General features: G+C 40.5%; 1 protein-coding gene across 3 annotated transcripts in view; it reads right to left on the bottom strand.

The window, feature by feature from the left end:
• Window positions 1-24,800, bottom strand: part of LOC122541943 (ubiquitin carboxyl-terminal hydrolase 54) — a 135,640-nt gene that overhangs the window by 42,551 nt on the left and 68,289 nt on the right. For all 3 annotated transcript variants that reach the window (XM_043679225.2, XM_043679229.2, XM_043679226.2), the window contains exons 4-7: window positions 10,256-10,390; window positions 7,087-7,200; window positions 4,623-4,705; window positions 574-679 (exon numbers count right to left, since the gene is read on the bottom strand). In XM_043679225.2, coding sequence (XP_043535160.1) covers window positions 574-679; window positions 4,623-4,705; window positions 7,087-7,200; window positions 10,256-10,390 — 438 coding nt within the window. The remainder of the gene's footprint in view (window positions 1-573; window positions 680-4,622; window positions 4,706-7,086; window positions 7,201-10,255; window positions 10,391-24,800) is intronic.

The following is a 24,800-nucleotide window of genomic DNA, read 5'->3' as shown; positions in this document are numbered from 1 at the left end:
AAAGAAACATATAATCAAGTCCAAGACACTCTTGAAAATGATTAAGCTGCACTCAAACAATATACAAATATCCAGGACATATTTTTATTTTCTGTTCAGCTTTGTCTTTCATTGCCCCCCACCCCCCCAACAATTTTAAAAAACAGTTTTTCTGTCACCTTTCCCTTAGAACTTGTAAGTAAACTCTGAAATAAAATACATGTTGCTAGTTGGTCTGCAAGCAGTTTGTAGACACTGAAGAACTGCTGCATGGATATTCCCAGGCCAGAAATGCAGTATTCTGATCACTGCCTTGTGCAGATCTTCCACAACCAATGGGTAAGGACTGAGCAGCCAAATATCAAGAGACAATTTTCAAACAATTGTATACAAGCAAACATGCACCTGCGCAGTGATCAGAATGTTGTCACGGTGCTATTCAAACTACAACCCTTCACATGACAAATATCACTGTATTAGAAAATTACTCTGCATTCATCCCTTAAGGTAAGAAGTGACTACATTCAAGTGAATTGATTCCTTTGCATTTAAATGGCCTAAGATACTAAGAAAACAGTGTGAATAGACACATACTGGACAGTTCCTAAGATCACCCATTGTGCTTGCATTCTGCAGAAGCTCCCCAAACATGTCAGGCGTTGGTTTCTCACGTCTTTCCATCATACGTATTGCTTGATTACTATACAAAAGGGACAAAACAGAAAGAAATTGGTTCCCATGAAAAGCAACAAAGCCCATCTCTGCAGGGCACCCATGGCATAGAGACTGACAAGTAATCAGTATTTCCCTTAAATTGAAAAGATTGCTGCCTTGTCATGTAGGACTTTTCCATGTTATTCAAATTTAATCAAGTGCTAAACAACGTGATATGCAAAATAATTATGCACAACTCATCTTGACCATAATTAAGGTAGACTGCCATCTCATCCCAAAGGCATTTTCTTACAGTGCTTCAAATCTTTGTTTGAAAGCATTAACACTCCTTTTCCCTCTATGCTTGCACATTATGCATTATGTAAATGTTACATCTTGATTCAAACTGCAGGTCATGCTTTGTATTTCTCTAAAAGACTTCTGATTTGAAGAGTTTATCCCTGATCAGCTTTTCCCCTAATGGATGTTACAAACAAAACCATCCTTGTCTAAAAGAAAAAAAAGTCACATTTAAAATGCCTTTACACAGTTGGGTGGAGAATGACAGTTACAGTGTTGTATGACTTAAACATCTTTCTGGAGAATAATAAAGTATGCAGTAAATGTTATAATAAAGCGATGTAATCAGAAATGACCAGCTTGCATGCTGTTTTATTTCAACGCTGCTCAAACTGGATAACAAACTAATGTGAACGTCACAGAACGACTTCTGCTAGAAGGGGCTCTGCTAACTCAGTTTTTTATGTGCATGCCTTATTTCCATGCCACTTTAACCACTTGTTTACATTTGTTTTGATGTCAACATGCTTAGCTTCAAATGTAGTTGATGATTCTTGTGCAAAGAAACAGGGTTATCCAGTTTGGCCCTAAACTGTATGTTTAATTTATACTATTTCCTCTCATTCTTGATCCACCGATCATTGAAAATTGTCTGTCTATTTCTTTGCACTATTCCTTTGTAATATTAAGCATTTAAAATTATCCTATAATCTCTGCTCAAACAAAGGTAGCTTCAATTTTGCAGGTCTTTCCTCCTATTTGTGTGGATACGAGACAGCACAGTGCCCTTGTGAACCTACATTGCACACACTCTATTGCTTCAATCTCCTTTATGTGATGTGGCATCCAAATTGGCAGACAGTACTCACAAATGGCAGTCTCACATTACATTGCCACCGTTCTTGATCAGACAGTCAAATTTATATTAAAATCCAGATGAGGACCAGTAATGTTTTCAAAAAACTTGATAGAGAGAGAGCTTCAGGGCACTCAATGAAGCCAAAAGATTCCAAAGCTATGAACAATAATAAACATCACTACACCAAGACAGAATAGTAACATAACCTGCAATACATGTCTCATGTATTTCCAATATCTAGAATTAACCTGAAGTAAATATGGATAACAGGCAAACTGTGTTTAAATATCTTAAAGCGTAAAAAAAAAAGCAAATGCAGTCAAGACTGACCCCACAGATTTCTCAGCAATATCCAAGTGTCATTGACACTGTGGGTCATCAAATCACATTAAATTTTACAAGGGTGCCCTACCACAAAATCCACAAAAATCACTTCATGGACTGCCTCAATGATAGTTCATGTTCTAGCAGCTCACTCTCCCAACCACAGGTATGCTCCTTTAGATTCTGGAAAATATTCACCCGTACCTACCGATGGAAATAATTTCAACTTGCCCACAGATAGTTAGCTTCACTAAACTGGTACTGCCCCTGCATTCTTCAGAGTTCTAATCTTGCACAAAGCAAATACTGTGGAATTTCTCGATCTTCTCTCTTAGCCGCACTGGATTCTGAATGGCACAAAACTTCTTCTGAGCCATCTCACAGGTTACAGGAGTTCTGTCAAGCCCTAACCCCAACAATGAGCTGCGCCTCCTAACTCCCTAGACTTCGGAGTCTGAATTCTAATGGTTAGCAGCATCATTTTGGGACAGAGCCTCTTCCCTCTGCTCCTCAAGAATTGACAAGTGTTCAGCCTGAACTGACAAGTGTTCAGCCTGAAGCAACAGCCTTCACCTCTGACTGCCTCCAGCCATCTGACTAAACGTACAGTTCAGTAACCCTTGAACTGTTTGGAGTGACTGACTAAAAATCTTGCAATATTCCCTGCCGTCACTTCTAGGCAGCATTGAATATAACTAATATATGGAATGTTCAAATGTAGCAGCCCCTTGGAACATTCTGTTCTCCGAATGTTACTATTTTCAGATTGTTTGTTTACATCGTACAAATTGTATAGAAGAATAGGTTCTCATCACAACATCTTGCCTTGTGTATTCAATATTTCTGACCTCTAACTTTTGTTTTAAAATGGCTTTATCCATCTGAAGTGGTGTTTTAAATTTCTATACAACCTAAAATGACAAATTCCTCTGCTCTTGAATATTATCCAACTTTTTCCTCTTCCAATTGTAGATTGACTTAAATCAATATGTACTATTCTCACATTTATTGGCATATTCCATAATTTATAAATACCCTTTTGCAGTTTCATTTGGATCTCAAAATGATTATTCAAGTTTATTCTTGTGTAACACAAGTTTGGGCAGCACTTACTCTAGCCATATATCTAAATTATTGACTTAATCAATGAACAGAAGGGGTACACCACTATACATGCTGTTCTTAATATTGGTCTTTAGTTTTCTGCCTATCCAGATTTTAACCTAATTGCAAAACTCTTCACCCACCAACCTTTTCCAAATGTCTGAAAATCTGTCACTTCCTCAAGTAATGTGATCAGGCTTGTCAAGTATGATCTTTCATCAGAACTTTGTACCAACTAGAAGGGCAGCAGACATGTGAACACCACCACCACCTGCATGTTCCACTCCAATCGAATCATCCTAACTTGGAAATAGAATTGCTAATCCTTCAGTGTCAATGGGTAAAATCCTGGAAATCCCTCCCTAACAACATTGCGGGTGTATCTATACTAAAAAAGTGGACTGCAGCAGTTCAAAAAGGAACCTTACCAGCACCACCACTTTTTCTAAGGCAACTAGGGTTGTACAATAAATGCCAGCTCTACCACCAAAACCCACATCCCATCAAGGAATTTTAAAAAAGGGCCCATCTAATCTGATAGATTGTTGATCAGGAAAAGGAGATTGGAATCTATCTCACTAACTTTATGTTCCATTACCCCTTAGGAGGCTTAACTTTATAAAAGTTCCCCTGTTCCAATTTGATGCACTTGCACCTGCATTACTTCTTTTTTTTGTCGTCTGGTGTTTAAATGCATCATATTGCGGTCAACTGACGGTTCACCTACTTTGAAATAACTCACTTGACTTATCTGTTGCTAACAATAAGATCAGGAATTTCTTTTCCTCTGCAGCAAGCAGTTGTAGTACTTAATGAAGATGCCCCCACACTCTTTTTGGCAATCCATTTGTCTTTGCTCCATTCCCTCCCTTGGGAGATTACATCAAATTTAAAAAACACCAATATTTTACTTAACACAGCTAGAGTAAAATGCAAGCTGCGACATAACATTGAGTAACACATGAATTAATAGGAGTGATGGTGTCAGCATTTTAAAGCCTGCCAGAACACACATTTATTTTAATATGTATAATTATACAACATTTTTCTTCATCAGCAAGAAGGTTCCTCTGGTAAATATGCACTCTGAAGCATTTATTATAAGTTCTCTAATATAGTCTTATCCAAGAGAAGCAGACTAAACTACAGTATATTTAAAAGCATATTGTTTTCCCAATGCCATATACAAATTTTTTTGAAGTCCACATTTGTGGTTTCAGTACTTCACATTGTGCAATTTAAAAAAAAGCCTAATTTGCCTCTTTGTCAACAGGAAACACTACACTCTGTACAGGGAGCCTTTTCACCGTTCATTTTATTCCACTTCTCTTATAATCTTCTTGCATCAGAAGTTGCTGTGTGAGCTCAAGTTGAGCACAATTATTTTTAAGCAATGACTTACCACAATGCAGTTGTAGAAATATAGTTTACCATCTGGATAAAAGGCAGTGGATCAGATGTTGCGCCGCATCTGGTACAAACACACTGAAAGAAAGGATTATTCTGTACAGTCCATCAAAAAGGACAAACTTACTATGAAGTATCCAAGCTACTTGTTCAACTTTCACACATAACTACATGAAATATAAAGTAGACAAGCACGAGGCTGGAAGAACACAGCAAGCCAGGCAGCATCAGAACGTGGAGAAGTCAACATTTCCGGTATAACCTTTCAGAACATGCCTCTTACTGAGAAGAACGTAACACTTTGACTCTTCAAGTGTCATACTGGACTCAAAACATTAACTATTCTCTCTCACCAGATGCTGAGTCTTTCTAGTACATTCTGTTTGTATTTCAGATCCAGAATCCACAGTAATTGGCTCAAACTTGCTGAATATTGGATAAGATTAACAAGTTTTTTAAAAACTGGTCAGTCTTTAATGGAGACAACTAATTCCAATACTAATCAAAAGAGAAAGCTTCCAATTTGATTTTATACTGAACGGATATCACCATGTACACTGACGCAGAGACAACTGTGATCGGATGTGGTCAAGAAAATCAACGTATATTGTGGGAGTTTAGACGTGAGGGTCTGGCAATCTGAAAAGTTTGGTGGAAATCCTGCCATACTCTAACATAGTGCATATACATTTGAAGGAGAGAAAGGAAAGATTTGGGCTAATTACACCATCTTGGGATGAGGTACAGCTTTTCAACTCAACACTTTTGACTGAGATGTCCTCCATGTACTTTTATATTAATTGTCCCACTCTATCCTGTGACAGTCTACTAATTCATGAAGGGGGAAGGATGGATTTCAGATATGATACACAAGCTTAAATCGTGATTTAACTTTTTGCTTACCTTTGCGGTTTAAATTATGGTACTTAGTATCAAGCTTTACTTAGTTTTTACTCAGTTTTAAAAGATTAGCTCAAGCTTCACAGAATCAATGTCAGGATCCAGCTTGTAATGGCAAGGCTTGGCTTCATTTTTAGCTTAAACTCAAATGGTCAACAATGAACTTTTTATGAGATCTGTTCCATTCATGAAACTGCTTATCATATTTTGGTACAGGATGAACATTCAGGATCTAACCTTTAATTAAGACTCTTCTCCCACATTTCAGCCATGGATCACCGTGTCCAAACAACAGATATCCTGTCAAATTGCACTAATGTTGTTCTGCTCAGGAAAGCTCTCCCCACCAGAGAAAAATGTAAACATGAGCCTAATGTGTGGTCCTTGGCATTTGAACTGAGGTGAAGTACACTTTTTCTTAATTCTCAAATATGAGCCATTACTTACAAGAAATTATTGTCCACTCCCAGAGCAAAAGGCCACATTCCTGAATCACTGTAGCACAGTGTTTTTGATACAATTGAATGGCTTCACTCAGTTATATTGGAGGCCAGTTGAAAATCAACAACACTTATGTAGAATGGAGCCACATATAATCCAGACTGGCTAAAGTTGTTAAGGCAAACAAAGGACTTCACATGTCAGACCACGAGACATTTCCACTGATAAATAATAACTGAAGTGTGAGATGTAAGCTCAAAATTAAAGTTAAATCATTCAGTGTGATGTCAGAAAGCACTTCTCGACAGAAGGGGAAGTGGAACTCCCTCTCAGTAAACTGCTAAGGGAAAAATTAAAACATTGAAAACTATGATATAAGTATGTGAGGTATTTACTGAGGAATATGAATGAAAACTGGCTATATGCAGTTGGCACACAGATGAGCGAAACTGCAGTTGAATGGTGGAACAAGCACAAGTAGACAATGACCTACTTCTGTTCTTGAAAACAAATTAGGGATTACAAAACAATTGCAGAGGCCAATCTTTCAAATTGCAATCAGGGTATGACTTAGAAAGGGCTGACAGATATTTGTACTTCACTTATGGACAGGTTCTGGAAATTCTTCTTGCCACAAAGCACATGCAGACACAGGGATTTTTTCCATTCATTAGAATATTTTCAAAAGTTAGTTGGTAAACTGTCTGTTCTGGCTTCATTCAATTTTTTTTATACAAACCACATGTAGCATACTCAATATTGGAGTAGCACTCAAAAGATTTAAATCCTACCTCAAATATAATTAATTATGTTTTTTGCACTATGGCAATGTGGTATTTTTAGGTGACATCTGAAATTTATTAACTTGCATTTTACACAGCAATGACTTCACACCATTACAAATTCATTGAACTATTTATTAATGATTATACTTCTTTTGGAAAAAAAAGATCAAGGATTGGAAGAATCAAAAGGGATAATATAATCTCAAATTTCAGTTTAAATATGTTTGTTTGAGCTACACTTAAATTTAAAATGTAATTAATGCAAAAATAAATCATGGTAGTAAATTTTTAAAAAATGTGTCCTTATTACCAACAATGAGAACCTCCTCCTACCTGTTCAAATAAAGTCATTGCAAATTTCTGATGAGGAATGCAATGTTTTGCTGTGCAAATGTCCTCTTTTGTTTCATCAGCAATGTGGAAGTGTATTCGCATAAGGATATTTTCCTGTGAAAAAATTTGAAGTTCCATAATACATTTAGTTTTTCCCATAATTGAAAACCATTCACTCAGCAGTAAAGTTCACCACATTAACTCTCAATAGCCACATCTCAAACCAAAGCAAACCAGTAATCATAATTTTATATTTTATTATGGGATACATCAGTGACGTGAAAAAGGTTAGCCACAAGACACACGGGGCCAGTGAGAATGCAGATGTAGCTAATCACAGTAAATAATATGCACAATACAACTAAAAAACAGACTAATGGGGACGGACCATTGTTGGCAATGTCACCTCAGTGCTTATATTAGCACGTTACAGGTGATTCACATCAAGTGAAACAACAATCATTAAAAATAGAACACCCAACTGTTGGACAAAAACTGAGAAGCTGCACTAAGATGCTCCGTGTCGACAAAAACTTGCCCAAGTTTAAAATACAATATTTCAGATCGTTGTTGTGGTTCTGTTCGCCGAGCTGGGAATTTGTGTTGCAGATGTTTCGTCCCCTGTCTAGGTGACATCCTCAGTGCTTGGGAGCCTCCTGTGAAGCGCTTCTGTGATCTTTCCTCCGGCATTTTAGTGGTTTGAATCTGCCGCTTTCGGTTGTCAGTTCCAGCTCTCCGTTGCAATGGTCAGTATATTGGGTCCGGTCGATGTGCTTATTGATTGAATCTGTGGATGAGTGCCATGCCTCTCGGAATTCCCTTGTTGTTCTCTGTTTGGCTTGTCCTATAATAGGAGAAAGTGAGGTCTGCAGATGCTGGACATCAGAGCTGAAAATGTGTTGCTGGAAAAGCGCAGCAGGTCAGGCAGCATCCAGGGAACAGGAGAATCGACGTTTCGGGCATAAGGGCTTATGCCCGAAGAAGGGCTTATGCCCGAAACGTCGATTCTCCTGTTCCCTGAATGCTGCCTGACCTGCTGCGCTTTTCCAGCAACACATTTCCAGCTCTGATCTCCAGCATCTGCAGACCTCACTTTCTCCTCAAAGATTTTAACCTACTGCGAATCCTCTTACAAGGATGCCTTCCTTGAAGAAGCTCTCTTCCTCCCTCTACAAAGATTTCAGTGAGTCCCTCTCTCACTGCACCCCCCCAGGTCATCTCCTCTGCACAGAAGCTCTTCAGCCACATTCCCATTCCTGAAGAAGGGCTTATGCCCGAAACGTCGATTCTCCTGTTTCCTGGATGCTGCCTGATCTGCTGCGCTTTTCCAGCAACACATTTTCAGCTTGTCCTATAATAGTAGTGTTGTCCCAGTCGAATTCATGTTGCTTGTCATCTGCGTGTGTGGCTACTAAGGATAGCTGCTCGTGTCATTTCGTGGCTAGTTGGTGTTCATGGATGCGGATCGTTAGCTGTCTTCCAGTTTGTCCTATGAATTTGTGTTGCAGACATTTCGTCCCCTGTCTAGGTGACATCCTCAGTGCTTGGGAGCCTCCTGTGAAGCCTTCCAACAGGAAGACAGCGAACGATCCGCATCCATGACCACCAACTAGCCACGAAACAACACGACCAGCTATCCTTAGTAGCCACACACGCAGATGACAAGCAACGTGAATTCGACTGGGACAACACTACTATTATAGGACAACCAAACAGAGAACAGCCAGGGAATTCCTAGAGGCATGGCATTCATCCACAGATTCAATCAATAAGCACATCGACCTGGACCAATATACCGACCACTGCAACGGAGAGCTGGAACTGACAACCGGAAGTGGCAGATTCAAACCACAAATGCCGGAGGAAAGATCACAGAAGCGCTTCACAGGAGGCTCCCAAGCACTGAGGATGTCACATAGACAGGGTACGAAACGTCTGCAACACAAATTCCCAGCTTGGCGAACAGAACCACAACAACGAGCACCCGAGCTACAAATCTTCTCACAAACTTTGAATATTTCAGATCATTATCGGAAGACCGATGTATTTCTCGCTCTGCAACAAAAATTATTCTTAGTCACTCCAGAAAACATGCATCTTCTAATCTTCAAACATAACTTTAATGCCAAATTAGTAATGTGAGATTAAAAAATGCCCTACATTTAAGTGTTCATTTGAAGAATAATAAATCAGTCAGCAAAATATGCCATTGGTTTGACATCAAATTTCACAAATATTCAGCTGTTAACGAACTCAACAAACCAGCCAAATCACGTATGTTGATTTGGCTTCTTCAACTGTCTCAATAGAAGGCAATTTGGATAAGGAAACGTTCCCAAGCAGATAATGGGAAACAGAGTCTTCAATACGGAAAGGAAACAGGACATGAAATGTTAACATCACCTTTGACTGAACTTGAAGTTAATTTGCCAAATATTACTAACTAAAATTATGACATCAAAACACTATCAATCTTTTCAATTGAAGTCACTACCAATACAAGTATCTGTGACAACAATATGATGATCACAAAGAACTGCAGATGCTGGAAGTCAAACAAAGATGCTGGAAAAATACAGGTCTGGCAACATCTGTAGAGAGAAAACCGTTGTTATAGATATGGATAAATTTTCTATAACACACCTGTATTATAATAATGCTTCACTTTGGGAGTAAAGTAAAAAAGGAGGAAAAGGTATGAAGCAATGTTAAGGTTTCAAATTTGCACAACATTTTATTGACAATTCTCACTTGTCTTAAAGCCAAAGCAGGTCCTGAAGAAGGGTCATGGCTGAAATGCTGATTGTCTTGTTCCTTGGATGCTACCTGATCTGCTGTGCCTTTTTCCAGCACCACACTTCAACTCTGATTTCTCCAGCATCTGCAGTCCCCATTGTCTTCCAGTCACTACTCAGCAAAATATCAGAGGCGTGGAATTTCTATTTGTAAGCATAATTCAGAGTCTTTTCTTTCACCTGCTTTCACTTCTTTTAATAGTTACTGACTTTCATGTGAAAGCAACAGCAGGGAAGATAATGCAGAGCACTTTTTCTCACCGACAAAACAAGGTAGATGTTCTCAAGGTTTAAACATTTCAAGAATGAAAGAGTTCCTTCTTGCTGTGAAGTATATTAATTACTAATTAAAAATGTGAACCCATTTCACTTACAAAACATTCTGCTGCATCATCCATGATCCCCATCTGGAAGCGCTGTTCATCTTGAAAGGTTTTGGCAAGAGCACTACGCAAAGCATCAGATGGCAACACCTTTTCTTTGCTGTATTGGAACTGAGTGAAGATTCCCTAAAGGAAATAAATAGCAGCCATTCACTCCAAAATGTCTGTGAAATCTGTCCTAATTTTAACCTTTTTAGCCCTAATATCTTGGCAGTAATACTGCAAAGTGTATTTGTGGTCATTAACCTTACTATAAATTCAGATCGTTCCCATGAGCTTGGAGAAATGCACTACATAATGAAACAACATGTTCTAAGATAGAGTCATAGAATCAGAGATATATAGCATGGAAACAGACCCTTCGGTCCAACTCATCCATGCTGACCAGATATTCCAAATAAATTTAGTCCCATTTGCCAGTATTTGGCCCATATCCCTCTAAACCCTTCCTATTCATATACCCATCTAGGTGCCTTTTGTATGGTGTAATTGTACCAGCCTCCATTATTTCCTCTAGAAGCTTATTCCATACATGCACCACTCTCTGCATAAGAAAGTTGCCCCTCAGGTCCCTACTAAATCTTTCCCCTCTCACCCTAAACCTATACCCTCTAGTTTTGGACTCCCTGACCTGGGGAAAAGACCTTATCTATTTACCCTATCGATGCCTCTCATGATTTTATAAATCTCCATAAGGTCACCTCTCAATCTCTGATGCTCCAGGGAAAATAGCCCAAGTCCAGTCATAGAGTTATACAGTATGGAAACAACCACTTTAGGACAACTTGTCTGTGCTGACCAGACGTCCTAGATGGATTCTGTAAGATTTGGCAGCATTTGGCCCATATCCCTCCATACCCTCCCTATGCTTGTACACATCCAGATGCTGTTAAGTGTTGTAATTGTACCCATCTCCACCACCTCCGTTGGCAGTTTATCCTTACACACACCACCCTCTGCGTCCCTTTTAAATATTTCTCCTCTTACCTTAAACTAAGCCCTCAGGTTTTGGACTCCCCTACCCTGGGAAAAAGACCTTGGCTATTCACCCTACATTTGCCCCTCATGGGGTCTATAAGGTCACTCCCTCAGCCTCAGACGTTCCGGAAAAAAGGCTCAGCCTATCCAGCCTCTACCTATAACACAAACCCTCCAATTCCAGCAACATAAGCGGACATAGGAACTTTGTCAAAGATGACTACTTTGCCTCTTTACTATGAGGATGTTGGGGACAAAAAGAATGGCAATGCTGCAGTGAAAGGTTTAATTACTTTAAATAAAATTTCCACCCAGATAGGTTAAAGTAGTAAAGTAATATCTCAAGTTCAGCAAATCTCAAAGTCTGTATAGCAGACTTTACATTATTCTTAAGGATATAGCTCACCACCACCTTCTTAAGGGCAACTAGAGACACGCAATAAATGCTAGCCAGCCAGTGAGGCCCGCATCCTGCAAATGAATTAAAAAAGGAACTTTGTAACTTTCCACTTATGAGGTCTCAGTTAATGCTAAACAGTCTATGATCTTATCTGCAACATGAACATCATATGCCAATGCTAGCTCCAGACCACCACCAATCGTATATCCATCTACTGCAATCCCTCAATCTCCCAACCAGCAATAATGCTACTTTCAATGATGATCCATAAATAGAGCTTAAAGATACTTGTTTTCAATAAAGCTTTCAGAGAACTGAATCATCACTGGATAGCACTGAAGCCTCTGAATTAGAATGACACGGATTCAGGTCAGAGATTTCAATGCAGAGTCCAGGGACAGTCTACAGTACACTAGTAAAGCACGACAGTATAAGTACACATTTATCTATCAACAAACATCCAAACATTTACCTTATTCCAACTTGTGGGGAAGTTTGTGTACAAATCTGTAACTGAATGAAACCAATGGCAATAACTTGAATGATACCAATTTTCTTGGATTATTTTAAAGTCCATTATGGTGAGGAGTTAAAGGTTGAAAACATAGCCATTTTGTTACCAAGATACAGCACAACAGCAATATTACCAAGATATAGCACAACACCAATAACTGATGTCTCAGAAATACATGACTCTGCATCTTGCAGAAACAGATCAATCTACAGTACTGAAATTCACCTGTAGCAGAAGAACTATTCTAGGTTTGTGCATTTCTAGGAAATGGAGAACAGAGAGCTTATTAAAGCTCTCCACAAACTTTTCCATAAATATCCTCTCGTTGAAAACAAAGCTTCTCCTTTTTGTGATATTTCAATAAAAATCTTAGCCATGATCATCTCTAAATAGTCTAAGATTAAGAACTTTCTGAACGCTGACTACAAAAGGTGAGAAGCTCAGCACGTGGCCTAAGGCAGGGTGCTATCAGGCAGAACTTAGGTTGAGAATATAGTTTATAGAGTCGTTATGATAGTGCCTGATTTCACCAAATATACAGCAAGAAAATTCAACCACATTAATCCCAGGATTTTGTCAACTGTTCATTTTATGTTCAATTGTGACAGGAACAAGGAACAAAAGAAATTTTTCTCTTTTGATTTTTGTATACAAGAGAAAGGAGACACTAAACTGATAGTCAAACGTTCCATTAAGCTTTTTAAATTGAGCACAATAATCACACATGGCTCAGTAATTTCTACATGAATACATTGTCATGTAACAACAAGTGATCATAGAGAAATAGAGTTCACAGGAACCACCGCATTTGTCTCAGAAGACGAACACTGGAAGTCTCATACTGAACCCCTGAATGTGAAAGTGATTGCCCTTGACATTAGGGCAGTATTTGACAGTGTGGCATCAAAGAGCCCCAACAAACTTGAATTGAATGAGAATTGGGGAAAACTCTCCCATTTTTTGGAGTCATACCGAGCAGAAAGATGGTTGTCATAATTTGAAATCAATCATCTCTGTCACAAGAAGCAGTACAGGAGCTTCTCAGGATAGATATTTCTAATCAACCTGTTCAGATTTGTATGGGGCAGGTGGGAACTGAACAGAAGCCTCCTGGCCCAGAGGAAGGAACACTACTACTGTGCCACAAAGCCCCTAATTCCTCCTAGGTCCATTTAGTTATTCAGTCATAGAGATGTACAGCACAAAAACAGACCCTTCGGTTTAATCCCATTTGCCAGACCTTGGTCCACAACCCTCTAACCCCTTCCTATTCAGATGCCTTGTAAATTTTATAATCGTACTAGCCTCCACCACTTCCAATGGCAGCTCATTCCATACAAGCATCGCCCTCTGTATGACAAAGTTGCCCCTTAGATCCCTTTTAAATCTTACCCCTCTCACCATAAACCTACTCACCCCTCAGCCGCTTCATTCGAGACATTCCCTCTATCATAATGTTGGAAATGGGAATATTCATTGATGATTGTACCAGGCTCAGTACTATTTGCAACTTTGCTCAATTGGAAACAGCTTGTGTTCATATGTAGCAAGATCTGGACAACACTCAGGTCTGGGTAGATAAATGGCAAGTAACATTTGTGCCATAAAAATGTTTGACAATAACTATTTCCAACAAGAGAATCTAAGTGTCACCCCTTAACAACCAATGCTATTACCATTGCTGAATCCACCATTAACAACATCCCAAGGGTTATCATTGACCAGAAGTGGAATGGTAAAGCCATATAAATAATCAGGCCACAGCAGCAAAGCAGAGGATGGAAATTCTGCAGTGAGTAACTCACCTCCTCAACTTCCCAAAGCCTGTCTACCACCAACAAGGCACAAATCAGGAATGTGATGGAATCCTCCCAACTTACCTGGATGTGTGCAGCTCCAACACTATCAATGGCAAAGTAGCCCACTAAATTTAGCACTGCATCCATCACTGAAGCACAGTAACAGCAAAGTATACCATTTGCAAGGTGCATTGTGCAATTCAACAACTTCCTTTGACAGCACCTTCCAAAGCCAAGGATTCTACCAACTAGACGGATAAAGGCAATGGATGTATGAGAACACATTGCCTGCAAATGAATATTCATGCCACATATCATCGAGAGAAAGTGAGGGCTGCAGATGCTGGAGATCAGAGTTGAAAATGTGTTGCTGGAAAAGCGCAGCAGGTCAGGCAGCATCCAAGGAACAGGAGAATCGACGTTTCGGGCATAAGCCCTTCTTCAGGAATCCTGATTCCTGAAGAAGGGCTTATGCCCGAAACGTCGATTCTCCTGTTCCTTGGATGCTGCCTGACCTGCTGTGCTTTTCCAGCAACACATTTTCAGCATGCCACATATCATCCTGACTTTGAACTATAATTGTAATTTCTTCACTGTCATTAGATCAAAAGTCTGGATCTTCTGTCTGAACAACACTGTGGGACTGCCTGTGCCATATGGACCAAATCAGTTCAAGATGATGATTCACGAGCAACTTCGAGAGCAATTGGGGCTGAAGAGTAAAAGCTGGCCTGGTCAGTACAGTCTACATTCCTTAAAGTGAATAAATGAAGAAAATGTAAAATTACAAATTCACTGCTGTAACATTTCTCATACTGTTTCCAATGATGGATGGATGTGAAAATCAAGCATGTTTTAGCGTGCAATACAACAGAAAAGGTATTGACATTTTCCCAACTGTTTCTTGTCACAGAATATAATTTTGGTTCACAGGCATAGCTCACAGAACAAAATTCTGAAGTCAGTTTGCTTATGGAATTCTTCTTGTGAAATTTATTCTTGATCACAAAAAGGGTCTTAATGCCTTTAAGGAGAAAACAGTACATGTTAATTTAGCTTTTTTTCCAAAAGTTCTCAGAAAAAAGTTGAAGTTCTGTGAAATTAATTTTTTGTGTCGATCATCTCTGCTGTTTCATTTACTCTTCACTGATTTGAAGTGGCTTTAACTGCAGTCCAGTATGGTCCCAATGACTTTTAAAGATGTAATTTAAGCAGATTGCTAAGTCAATTTTTCAATATAAAATTAATTGTTGGGTTGCCATTTTCAATTCAGATGTTTTTGTGAACGTACAATTATATCAACTAAGCATATTAGACCCACTAAATGGGCTCTTGTGGCAGAGTGGCAGTGTCCCTACCTCTGAGCCAGAAGACCTGGGTTCAAGACCCACCTGTCCATCAGTGCCTACGAACATATCTGAACATGCTAATCAGAAAATATCTATTACACCAACTAAGCATATTTTACATGATAAGTGTACTCGAGGGTTTGGATACAACTGTCCCACAGTTATGATATGAACTTCAAACTGCACGAACTGCAATTCTTCAGGACTGTAAAAACAAAGATGCTTAAGATATGAAACAAAATTAGAAATTGCTGGACAAACTCAGGTATGGCAGCACCTGTTCTGAAGCAAGGTCATTGCAACCAAACATGAACTCTGCTTTCTCTCTGCAGATGCTGCCAGACCAGAGTTTCTCCAGCAATTTCTGTTTGTGTTGTGATTATGTTTATTGGCTGGAATTATCATAATCAATATAGAGATAGGCTTTTTCCCAGGGTGAAGGATTCAATAACGTGAGGTCATGCTTTCAAGGTGAGAGATGAAAAGTTGAAGAGGGAAATACGCAGCAAGTACTTTACACAGAGGGTGGAGTGTGTGTGGAATACATTGCCAGCTGAGACAGTAGAGGTAGGCACAGTAGATTCATTTAAGATGCGTCTGGACAGATGCACGAGTAGGTGGGGAGCAGAGGGATACAGATGCTTAGGAATTAGGTGACAGGCTTAGACAGCGGATTTGGATCGGCTCAGGCCTGGAGGGCCGAAGGGCCTGTTTCCTGGGCTGTAAATGTTCTTTGTTCAATTCTAGTAGATCTGTTGTACTTGACTCACTGTCTCCCTGTTGTACTTGACACTTTATAGGAGTAGGACCAGGAATTTCCACTGGTTTAGTGGAAATTTTCAAACCCAGCTCCTTATTAGAGGTGTAGTAACCCTGAGGATAAACTCATCTGTAGTCACCTTTTTCGAATGAGAACAGCCCTATGGTCCTTTGGGACGATGGCAACAATATCTAGCAAGATGATACCTTCCCTTTATTGAGGAAGAAAGAATGTGCACATTTTCAGCCTTCACATGGGCACCACACACTAGTTAACGGAAAGAAAAAATTCTCAGTCTTTGTGAATCACCAATAGCAGTGATAGTTATAGGAATCAGCTTCATGTAACAAAAACACACTCAAGGGAACTGCCAATGGCCTGTTGCTAATACAGCCAAAAAGTATTGTGTCTTGATTATACGTGTTAGCATACCTATGTCTCAACTGACAGTGAAGTGAATAGAGGGTACAACGACAGTAGCTCATGCTTACATCATATCCACCCCTGAATCCAAACAGAAGCATATTAATTAGACCAGTCCAAACCTATCAACTGCTGAGTTTCTCTGCTGCACTGCACTGCACACTTAACACTTCTCATGTTTAAACAGCAACTTGCTCTTCTAAGTTTAGGCCAGGCGCCCAATTTCAGTTTAAAACATCTGAAACAATCCAGTTGAGGGAGTAAATAGAGGGAGATTTCATACCTCTGAGCCAAGGAGCCTGGGTTCAAGTCCCACCTGCTCCAGACGTGTGAAACAGCATCTCCGAATAAGTTTACGAGAAAATCTCGAGATACAGAGACATCAGTTCAAACTGGTAACTGGATGTCAAGGTACAAGTCTGGGGTGGGGGAGGATTGCCAGTTAAGTGTCACAATGTTGGATAAGCAAAATAACAGCTGAAATGGATATTTTGGTTATTTATTTGTAGGCAGCAGCTGACATGAACATGATAATGTTGATGGCTTGAAAGTTTCCAATGGTGAGTGTCTTTGTCGACAGTCATGGATTTGTACATGTGGAATGCTTGTGGAGTGGTTACCTTCTCCAGGCTGCATCTTATATCCAGGTATTTGCTGTCAATATCAGCAGAATCATTTATGAGGCATGAAGACAACAAAGTGTATTCTATTCCCAGTAAACAATTCGTCAAAGCTTAACTAGTTGACACAGGCTTGGAAATTTTGATTAAACCAGTGGAAATTTCAGGGCCTATAAGATGACATGTGTGTCAAGTAGACCAGATCCTGAAAATCATAGGACATAGAACATTACAGCGCAGTACAGGCCCTTCGGCCCTCGATGTTGCGCCGCCCTGTCATACTAATCTGAAGCGCAACCCACTGACATGATTCCGTGTACGTCCATTTGCCTGTCCAATGACGACTTCAATGCACTTAAACTTGGCGAATCTACTACCGATGCAGGCAAAGCATTCCATACCCTTACTACTCTCGGAGTAAAGAAACTACCTCTGACATCTGTCTTATACTTATCGCCCTTCGCTTTAAAGTTGTGTCCCCTCGTGTTTGTCGTCCCCATACTTGGAAAAAGGCTCTCCCTGTCCACCCTATCTAACCCTCTGATTATCTTGTATGTCTCTATTAAGTCACCTCTCAACCTTCTTCTCTCTAACGAGAACAGCCTCAAGGCCCTCAGCTTTTCTTCGTAAGACATTCCTTCCATACCAGGCAACATCCTAGTAAATCTCCTCTGCACCCTTTCCAAAGCTTCCACATCCTTCTTATAATGCAGTGACCAGGACTGTACAAAATACTCCAAGTGTGGCCGTACCAGAGCTTTGTACAGCTGCAGCATAACCTCCTGGTTCCGGCACTCAATCCCTCTATTAATAAAGGCCAAAATACTGTATGCCTTCTTAACAACCCTGTCAATCTGGGTGGCAACTTTCAGGGATCTGTGTACATGGACACCGAGATCTCTCTGCTCATCTGCACTCCCAAGAATCCTACCATTAGCCCAGTACTTTGCATTCCAATTACTCCGGCCAAAGTGTATCACCTCACACTTGTCCACATTAAACTCCATTTGCCACCTCTCAGCACAGCTCTGCTGCTTATCTTTCTCTCTCTGCAACCTACTACATCCTTCGTCACTATCCACAACTCCACCGACCTTAGTGTCGTCAGCAAATTTACTTACCCACCCTTCTAAGCCCTCATCCAGGTCATTTATAAAAATGACGAACAGCAGTGAACCCAACACTGACCCTTGCAGTACGCCGTTAGTAACTGGACACCAAGATGAACATGTTCCATCAACTACAACCCTCTGTTTTCTTTCAGCAAGCCAATTACTGATCCAAACTGCTATGTCTCCCACAATCCCATTCCTCCGCATTTTGTATAATAGCCTACTGTGGGGAACCTTATCGAACGCCTTGCTGAAATCCATGTATACCACATCAACTGGTTTCCTCTCATCTACCTGTTTGGTCACTTTGTCAAAAAACTCAATAAGGTTCGTTAGGCACGACCTACCCTTCACAAAACTGTGCTGACTGTCCCTGATCAGATTATTCTTTTCTAGATGGTTATAAATCCTATCTCTTATAACCTTTTCCAACACTTTACCAACAACTGAAGTGAGACTCACTGGTCTGTAATTACCAGGGTTGTCTCGACTACCCTTTTTGAACAAGGGAACATTTGCTATCCTCCAGCCCTCAGGCACTATTCCTGTAGACAATGATGATTTGAAGATCAATGCCAAAGGCTCGGCAATCTCTTCCCTTGCTTCCCAGAAAATCCAAGGATAAATCCCATACGGCCCAGGGGACTTCTCTATTTTCACACTCTGCAGTATTTCTAATACCTCTTCCTTGTGAACCTCAATCTCTTCTAGTCGAGATGCAAGTATCTCTGTATCTTCCTCACCAACATCTTCATTTTCTATAGTGAACACTGTCGAAAAATATTTATTTAGTGCTTCCCCTATCTCCTCTGACACTACACACAACTTCCGACTATTATCCTTGATTGGCCTTAATTTAACTCTCGTCATTCTTTTATTCCTGACATACCTATGGAAAGCCTTAGGGTTAACCCTGATCCTATCCGCCAACAACTTCTCTTGACCCCTCCTGGCTCTTCTGAGCTCTCTTTTTAGGTCTTTCCTGACTTCCTTGTAACCCTCAAGCGCCCTAACTGAGTTTTCACATTTTGTCCTAACATAAGCCTTCTTCTTCTTGACCAGGGATTCCACTTCCTTAGTAAACCACGGCTCATGCGTTCTATATTTTCCTCCCTACCTGATAGGTACATACTTATCTAGGACACACAGGAGCTTTTCCTTGAATAAGCTCCACATTTTTAATGTGCTCATCCCCTGCAGTTTCCTTCCCCATTCTACGCTTCCTAAATCTTTCCTACTTGCATCGTAATTTCCCTTCCCCCAGCTGAAACTCTTGCTCGGTGGAGTACACCTATCCCTTTCCATCACTAAAATAAACCTGACAGAATTGTGATCGCTGTCTCCAAAGTGCTCACCATCAGTTGTGATAACTCTAGCCAATAAATATAACCTTCAGAACTGCAACTCATTCAGTTTGAGTTTTTCATTTTGACTCTAAGATGGTTGCATACTCAAACCTTCGAGTTCAATTACATCATGTGAAACATATTTTCTTGGACTAATATACTTAGCTGCATCCACCACAAAAAAAACAAAAGTTTAAAATCATAATCTAACTCAGGTGGCGAATGTTTTGCCCTCATTCAAAAAGGGCTACAAAGAAAAACTGGTAAGCCTAACCTCCATGGGAGGAGAGGTCTTGACATCAGGGAGATAGAATACCAGTCTGCAAAACCTTTCAGGCAACATCTCTGGGACACACGCACCAAACAACCCCACTATTCTTTGGCCGACTACTTCAACTCCCCCTCTCACTCCCCAAGGACATGCAAGTCTTGGGCCTCCTCCACTGCCAAATCAAAGTCACCCGAGAACTGGAGGAAGAACGCTTCATCTTCCATCTTGGGACCCTTGAATCACATAGCATCAACATCGATTTCACTAGTTTCCAAATTTCCCCTTACCTTACCTCATCCCGGATCCAACCCTCCAACTCCTGGCCACCTCCTTCCCACCTACCTATCATAATTACCCCTCATCTGCATCTACCTCTGGCCTCCCCCTCCCCCCCCCCCCAACCTCACCCTCTAATTTATCTCTCAGTCCCCTTCCCCCTCCACATTGCTGATGAAGGGCTTGTACCTGAAACATCGACTCTCCTGCTCCTCAGAAGCTGCCTGACCCGCTGTGCTTTCTCAGCGCCACACTTTTCAACTCTGACTCTCCAGCATCTACAGTCCTCATTCTCTCTTGGATATATCTGGTCAGGACCAGGAGATTTATGCACCTTCATGCATTCTAATACGTCTAACACCTCCTCTACTGTGATATGGACTGTCCCCAAGATATCACCACTAACTTCCCCAAGTTCCAAGTCCTCATGTCTTTCTCCAAGGTAAACACAAAGGAAAAATACTCATTGAAGACCTTGCCCACCTCCTGTGGTTCCACACATACATGTCCACTTTGGTCTTTGAGGGGTGCTATTTTCTCTCTAGTTATTCTGTTTCCTTTAATATACTTAAAGAATCTCTTTGGATTCACCCTATTCTTCTTAGCCAAAGCAATCGTGTGCCCCATTTTCACCCTCCTGATTTCCTTCTTCAGTAAACTCCTGTATTCCCTGTATATCTCCAGGGATTCTCTTGGTCCCAGCTGCCTGTACCTGCGCCATGCCTCCTCGTCGTTTTCTTATCAAGGCCTCAATATCTCATCATCTAGGTTCCCTCCTCCTGCCAACCTTGCTCTTCACCCATACAGGAACATACAGACCTTGAACTCTAGCGATCACTAACTCTAGCTACTGTATTGCAATTTTTATTTTTAAAAATTTGAAACTTCATGACATTAAAAAAATCTAATCCACCATTTAAATGCTAGAGGAAAAACCAAAATTAATATACGCACTTGCACATTTGGTTATTCTCCCTGCAATCAGACTGACAAGAGCCAAAAGCAAATCAACACGACAAGAATTTGGTCTCCAATGAAAGAACTTGCAAACAAGTTATACATTCCATCTGTGTTTTGAAATATTTATCAAGAGTATTAAGTTTGAGCATATTGTCAAAAACATGAAATTTGCACTGTATTGACTCTGCACACTTTGGCCCAACAATCAACAAAGACTTGGTAACATTATCCAAATAAATAATCAGGTCAATTCTTTTAGAGGAATTAAGTCCTATATCATTTCAAATTCACAATATAAGACAATAATCTTATTACCATTGCTTAACCTCCTGTAGCACAAACATGGCACAGCTGAAGTAGTTACCAAAATTACCTCATTCTCCCCCCCCCCCCCCCCACTGTAATGCATCAGTTTCTGTCAATATTTGTTTATAACTAAATTAAAACACCTCTGAATCAGTGAAAGCTTAATTCAGTAAATTCAAGTATGCGTAGTCAAAAATTTTGAATTAAAAGTAGCATTTCACAGCTTCAGCTTGAGATGCATTTTGAATGTCTTCAATTACTAAAACAACATGAGTACTCTTGTTCAGAACAAACACAGCTATTAAATGGGTGCATAGAGCCCTATGCTGAAGTGCATGAAATTGGTCCAAACCTAAACTGGATTAACCACTGGTAAAAGTAGCCCTTACTGGATCCTGCCTCTTTCACCATTTTTAAAATTGCTGGAATAATAAGCTCAAAAAAGGATATATTTCCATTAAAACTTGAATGGAGGTTCGAAATGCCTTCTGTTTAACAATTTTGACGCTCAATGTACCAGTAATGTTTTCAGTTTCCAAATCATAGTTCAGTTTATACTGTACCTCTAATGGCGCATTAAACACATGCAACCAACCACTGCAGCAGTATTGCTGGCAGGTCCTAAGTCTGTAATAACAGTCTAAATTGTTGATTAGTTCTACAGACGCAGAATAAGTACGTTCATGAGGATTTTTCATTATTTATAATTACAAATCCCCAAAGACTTATTACTGTCTGGTTAAACATGTTTCTTTTGTACTGAGCAAGCCAATAATCTACGACTGGTAACATCTGTGTTACAAGCAATTCCAAGAGTTGATAGGTCTCAATATTAAGCTCTGTCCAGCAACATGGTAGGGCCCACAGTTACATTTTCAAACTCAGAAGTCACACGACACCAGGCTATAATCCAACAGGATTATTTGAAATCACACGCTTTCAGAGCACTACTCCTTTGTCAGGTGGAGAGAAGCACTCAGGCATCATCTTATTTTTGATTATTTGTAGAAGGGTCCGTTTCCATGTTGTACATCTCTATGACTATCTCTCTACATTAATGTGTTCATAGGCCATCCCTTTATTTGTTATTCAGCTGTTGACACTTTACTCACACCGTTTGACACTTTTGATCACCTGCAAAAGCGATCAGCCTGTCAGCACGCCACTCACACTATTTACCTATGTGCTCACAAGTCGTGGTTCAAGTAAGTACCAATGACACAAGTAGAAAGAAGGACAGGGATGTAAGGCAGGATTTCAGGGAGCTAGGGTGGAAGCTGAGAGCTAGAACAAATATAGTTGTTATCTCTGGTTTGTTATCCATGCCATGTGATAGCAAGGCGAGGAACAGGGAGAGATATCAGCTGAACACGTGGCTGCAGGAATAATGCAGGAAGGAGGGTTTCAGGTACATGGATAATTAGGGCTCATTCTGGAGAAGGTGGCACCTCTCCAACAGAACGATCTTCACTTGAACCAGAGGGATACTAATATCCTGGGTGGGAAATTTGCTTGTGCTATTCGGGTGGGTTTAAACTAACTCAGCAGAGGGATGGGAACCAGTGGTGTAGTTCCAGTGCACAGGAGGATAGGAGTAGGGAGGACAGGGACAGGCTTTCAGTCACAGGACTGTGCTGGCAGACAGCAAGCTGGTTTGAAGTGTGTAGGTGAGTTTGAAACATGGATAGGTATGGGACTTCGATATTGTGGCCATTTCGGAGACATGGATAGGGCAGGGTCAGGAATGGATGTAGCAGGTTCCAGGGTTTAGATCTTTCATTAAGGTGGTAAAAAGAGGATGTGTGGCTTCGTTAGTCAAGGACAGTGTAATGGTAGCTGAAGGAACTTTTGACGAGGACTGGTCTCCTGAGGTGATAATGGCTGAGGTTAGAAACAGGAGAGGAGACGTCACACTGCTGGGAGTTCTTTTTTTTCATAGGGCTCCACAAAATTCCAGGGAGGTGGAGGAGAGGATAGGGTAGGAGTGAAAGGAACCAGGGTGGTTATTATGGGGGACTTTAGCTTCCCCACATTGACTGGAAACACTATAAATCTAATACGTTGGATGGATCAGCTTTTGTCCAAAGTGTACAGGAGGGTTTCCTGACACAGTGTCGAAGGGCCGACAAGAGCGGAAGCCACACTGGATCTGGTGTTTGGTAATGAACCAGGCCAGGTGTTTGATTTAGTGGTAAGTGAGCACTTTGGACAGAGTACCATAATTTGGTTACATTTAGTGATGGAAAGGGATAGGTACATACCACAAGGCAAGAGTAAAAGACAGTGAGGGGGGGGAGCAATTGTAATGTGATTAGGCAAGACTTAGGAAGCATAGAATGGGGTAGCAAAATGCAGGGGATAGGGATAATCAAAGTGTGGACCTGGTTTAAGGAAGTGATGTTGCATGTCCTTGATAGGTATGTCCCTGTCAGGCAGGGAGAAAGTGATAAGGTAAGGGAACTTCAGGTTTACTGAAGAAATTGTATCTCTTGTTAAGTGGAAGAGGGAGGCTTGTGATATTGAGACTAGATGGTTCAGATGAGGCAATGGAGAGAGAGTTACAGATTAGCTAGGAAGGATTTAAAGAGAGAGTTAAGACGACCAAGTAGGGGACATGAGCAGTCTTTAGCAGGTTGAATAAAGGAGGCCGTGAAAGCTTTCTATAGGTATGTGAGGAATAAAAGGATGACTGGGTAGGAATAGGGCCCATCAAAGACAGAAGTGGAAAGTTGTGTGTGGAGCCTGTGGAGATCAGAGAGATGATAAATGAATATTTCTCATCTATTTTCACTCAAAAAAAGGAGAATATTGCAGAGGGGAAGACTGAGATACGAGCTATTAGACTAGGAAGGATTGAGGTTAGTACAGAGAATGTGTTATCAATTTGAGAAGGTGTGAAAGTAGAAAAGTCCCCTGGGCTGGATGGGATTTATCAGAGGATTCTCTGGGAAGCTAGGGAGAAGATGGCAGAGCCTTTGGCCTTGATCTTTGAGTCATCATTGTCTACAGGTTTAGTACCACAGGATTGGAGGATTGCAAATGTTATGGCTTTGTTCAAGAAGGGCAGCAGAGATGACCCAGATAATTACAGACCAGTGAGTCTTACGTCTGTTGTAGGAAAAGTTTTGGAAAGGATTATATGAAATAGAATTTATAAGCATCTAGCAAGAAACAATTTAATTGGAGATAGTCAACATGGTTTTCGTCAAGGGCAGATCATGTCTCACAAACCTCTGATTTGGAGATGCCAGTGTTGGACTGGGGTGTACAACCACAACCACCTGATGAAGGAGTGGCACTCCGAAAGCTAGTGCTTTCAATTAAACCTGTTGGACTATAACCTGGTGTTGTGTGATTTTTAACTTTGTAAACCTCATTGAGTTTTTTTGAGAAGCTGAGCAAGCATATGGGTAGGGCAGTTG

Source organism: Chiloscyllium plagiosum, unplaced genomic scaffold, assembly GCF_037043375.1.
Source record: "Chiloscyllium plagiosum isolate Xiang-an unplaced genomic scaffold, Cpla_swu_hap1 HiC_scaffold_43, whole genome shotgun sequence".
Taxonomy (NCBI): Eukaryota; Metazoa; Chordata; class Chondrichthyes; order Orectolobiformes; family Hemiscylliidae; genus Chiloscyllium; species Chiloscyllium plagiosum.
The sequence above is the reverse complement of the archived record's forward strand: the minus strand, read 5'-3'. Positions and strand labels throughout refer to the sequence as shown.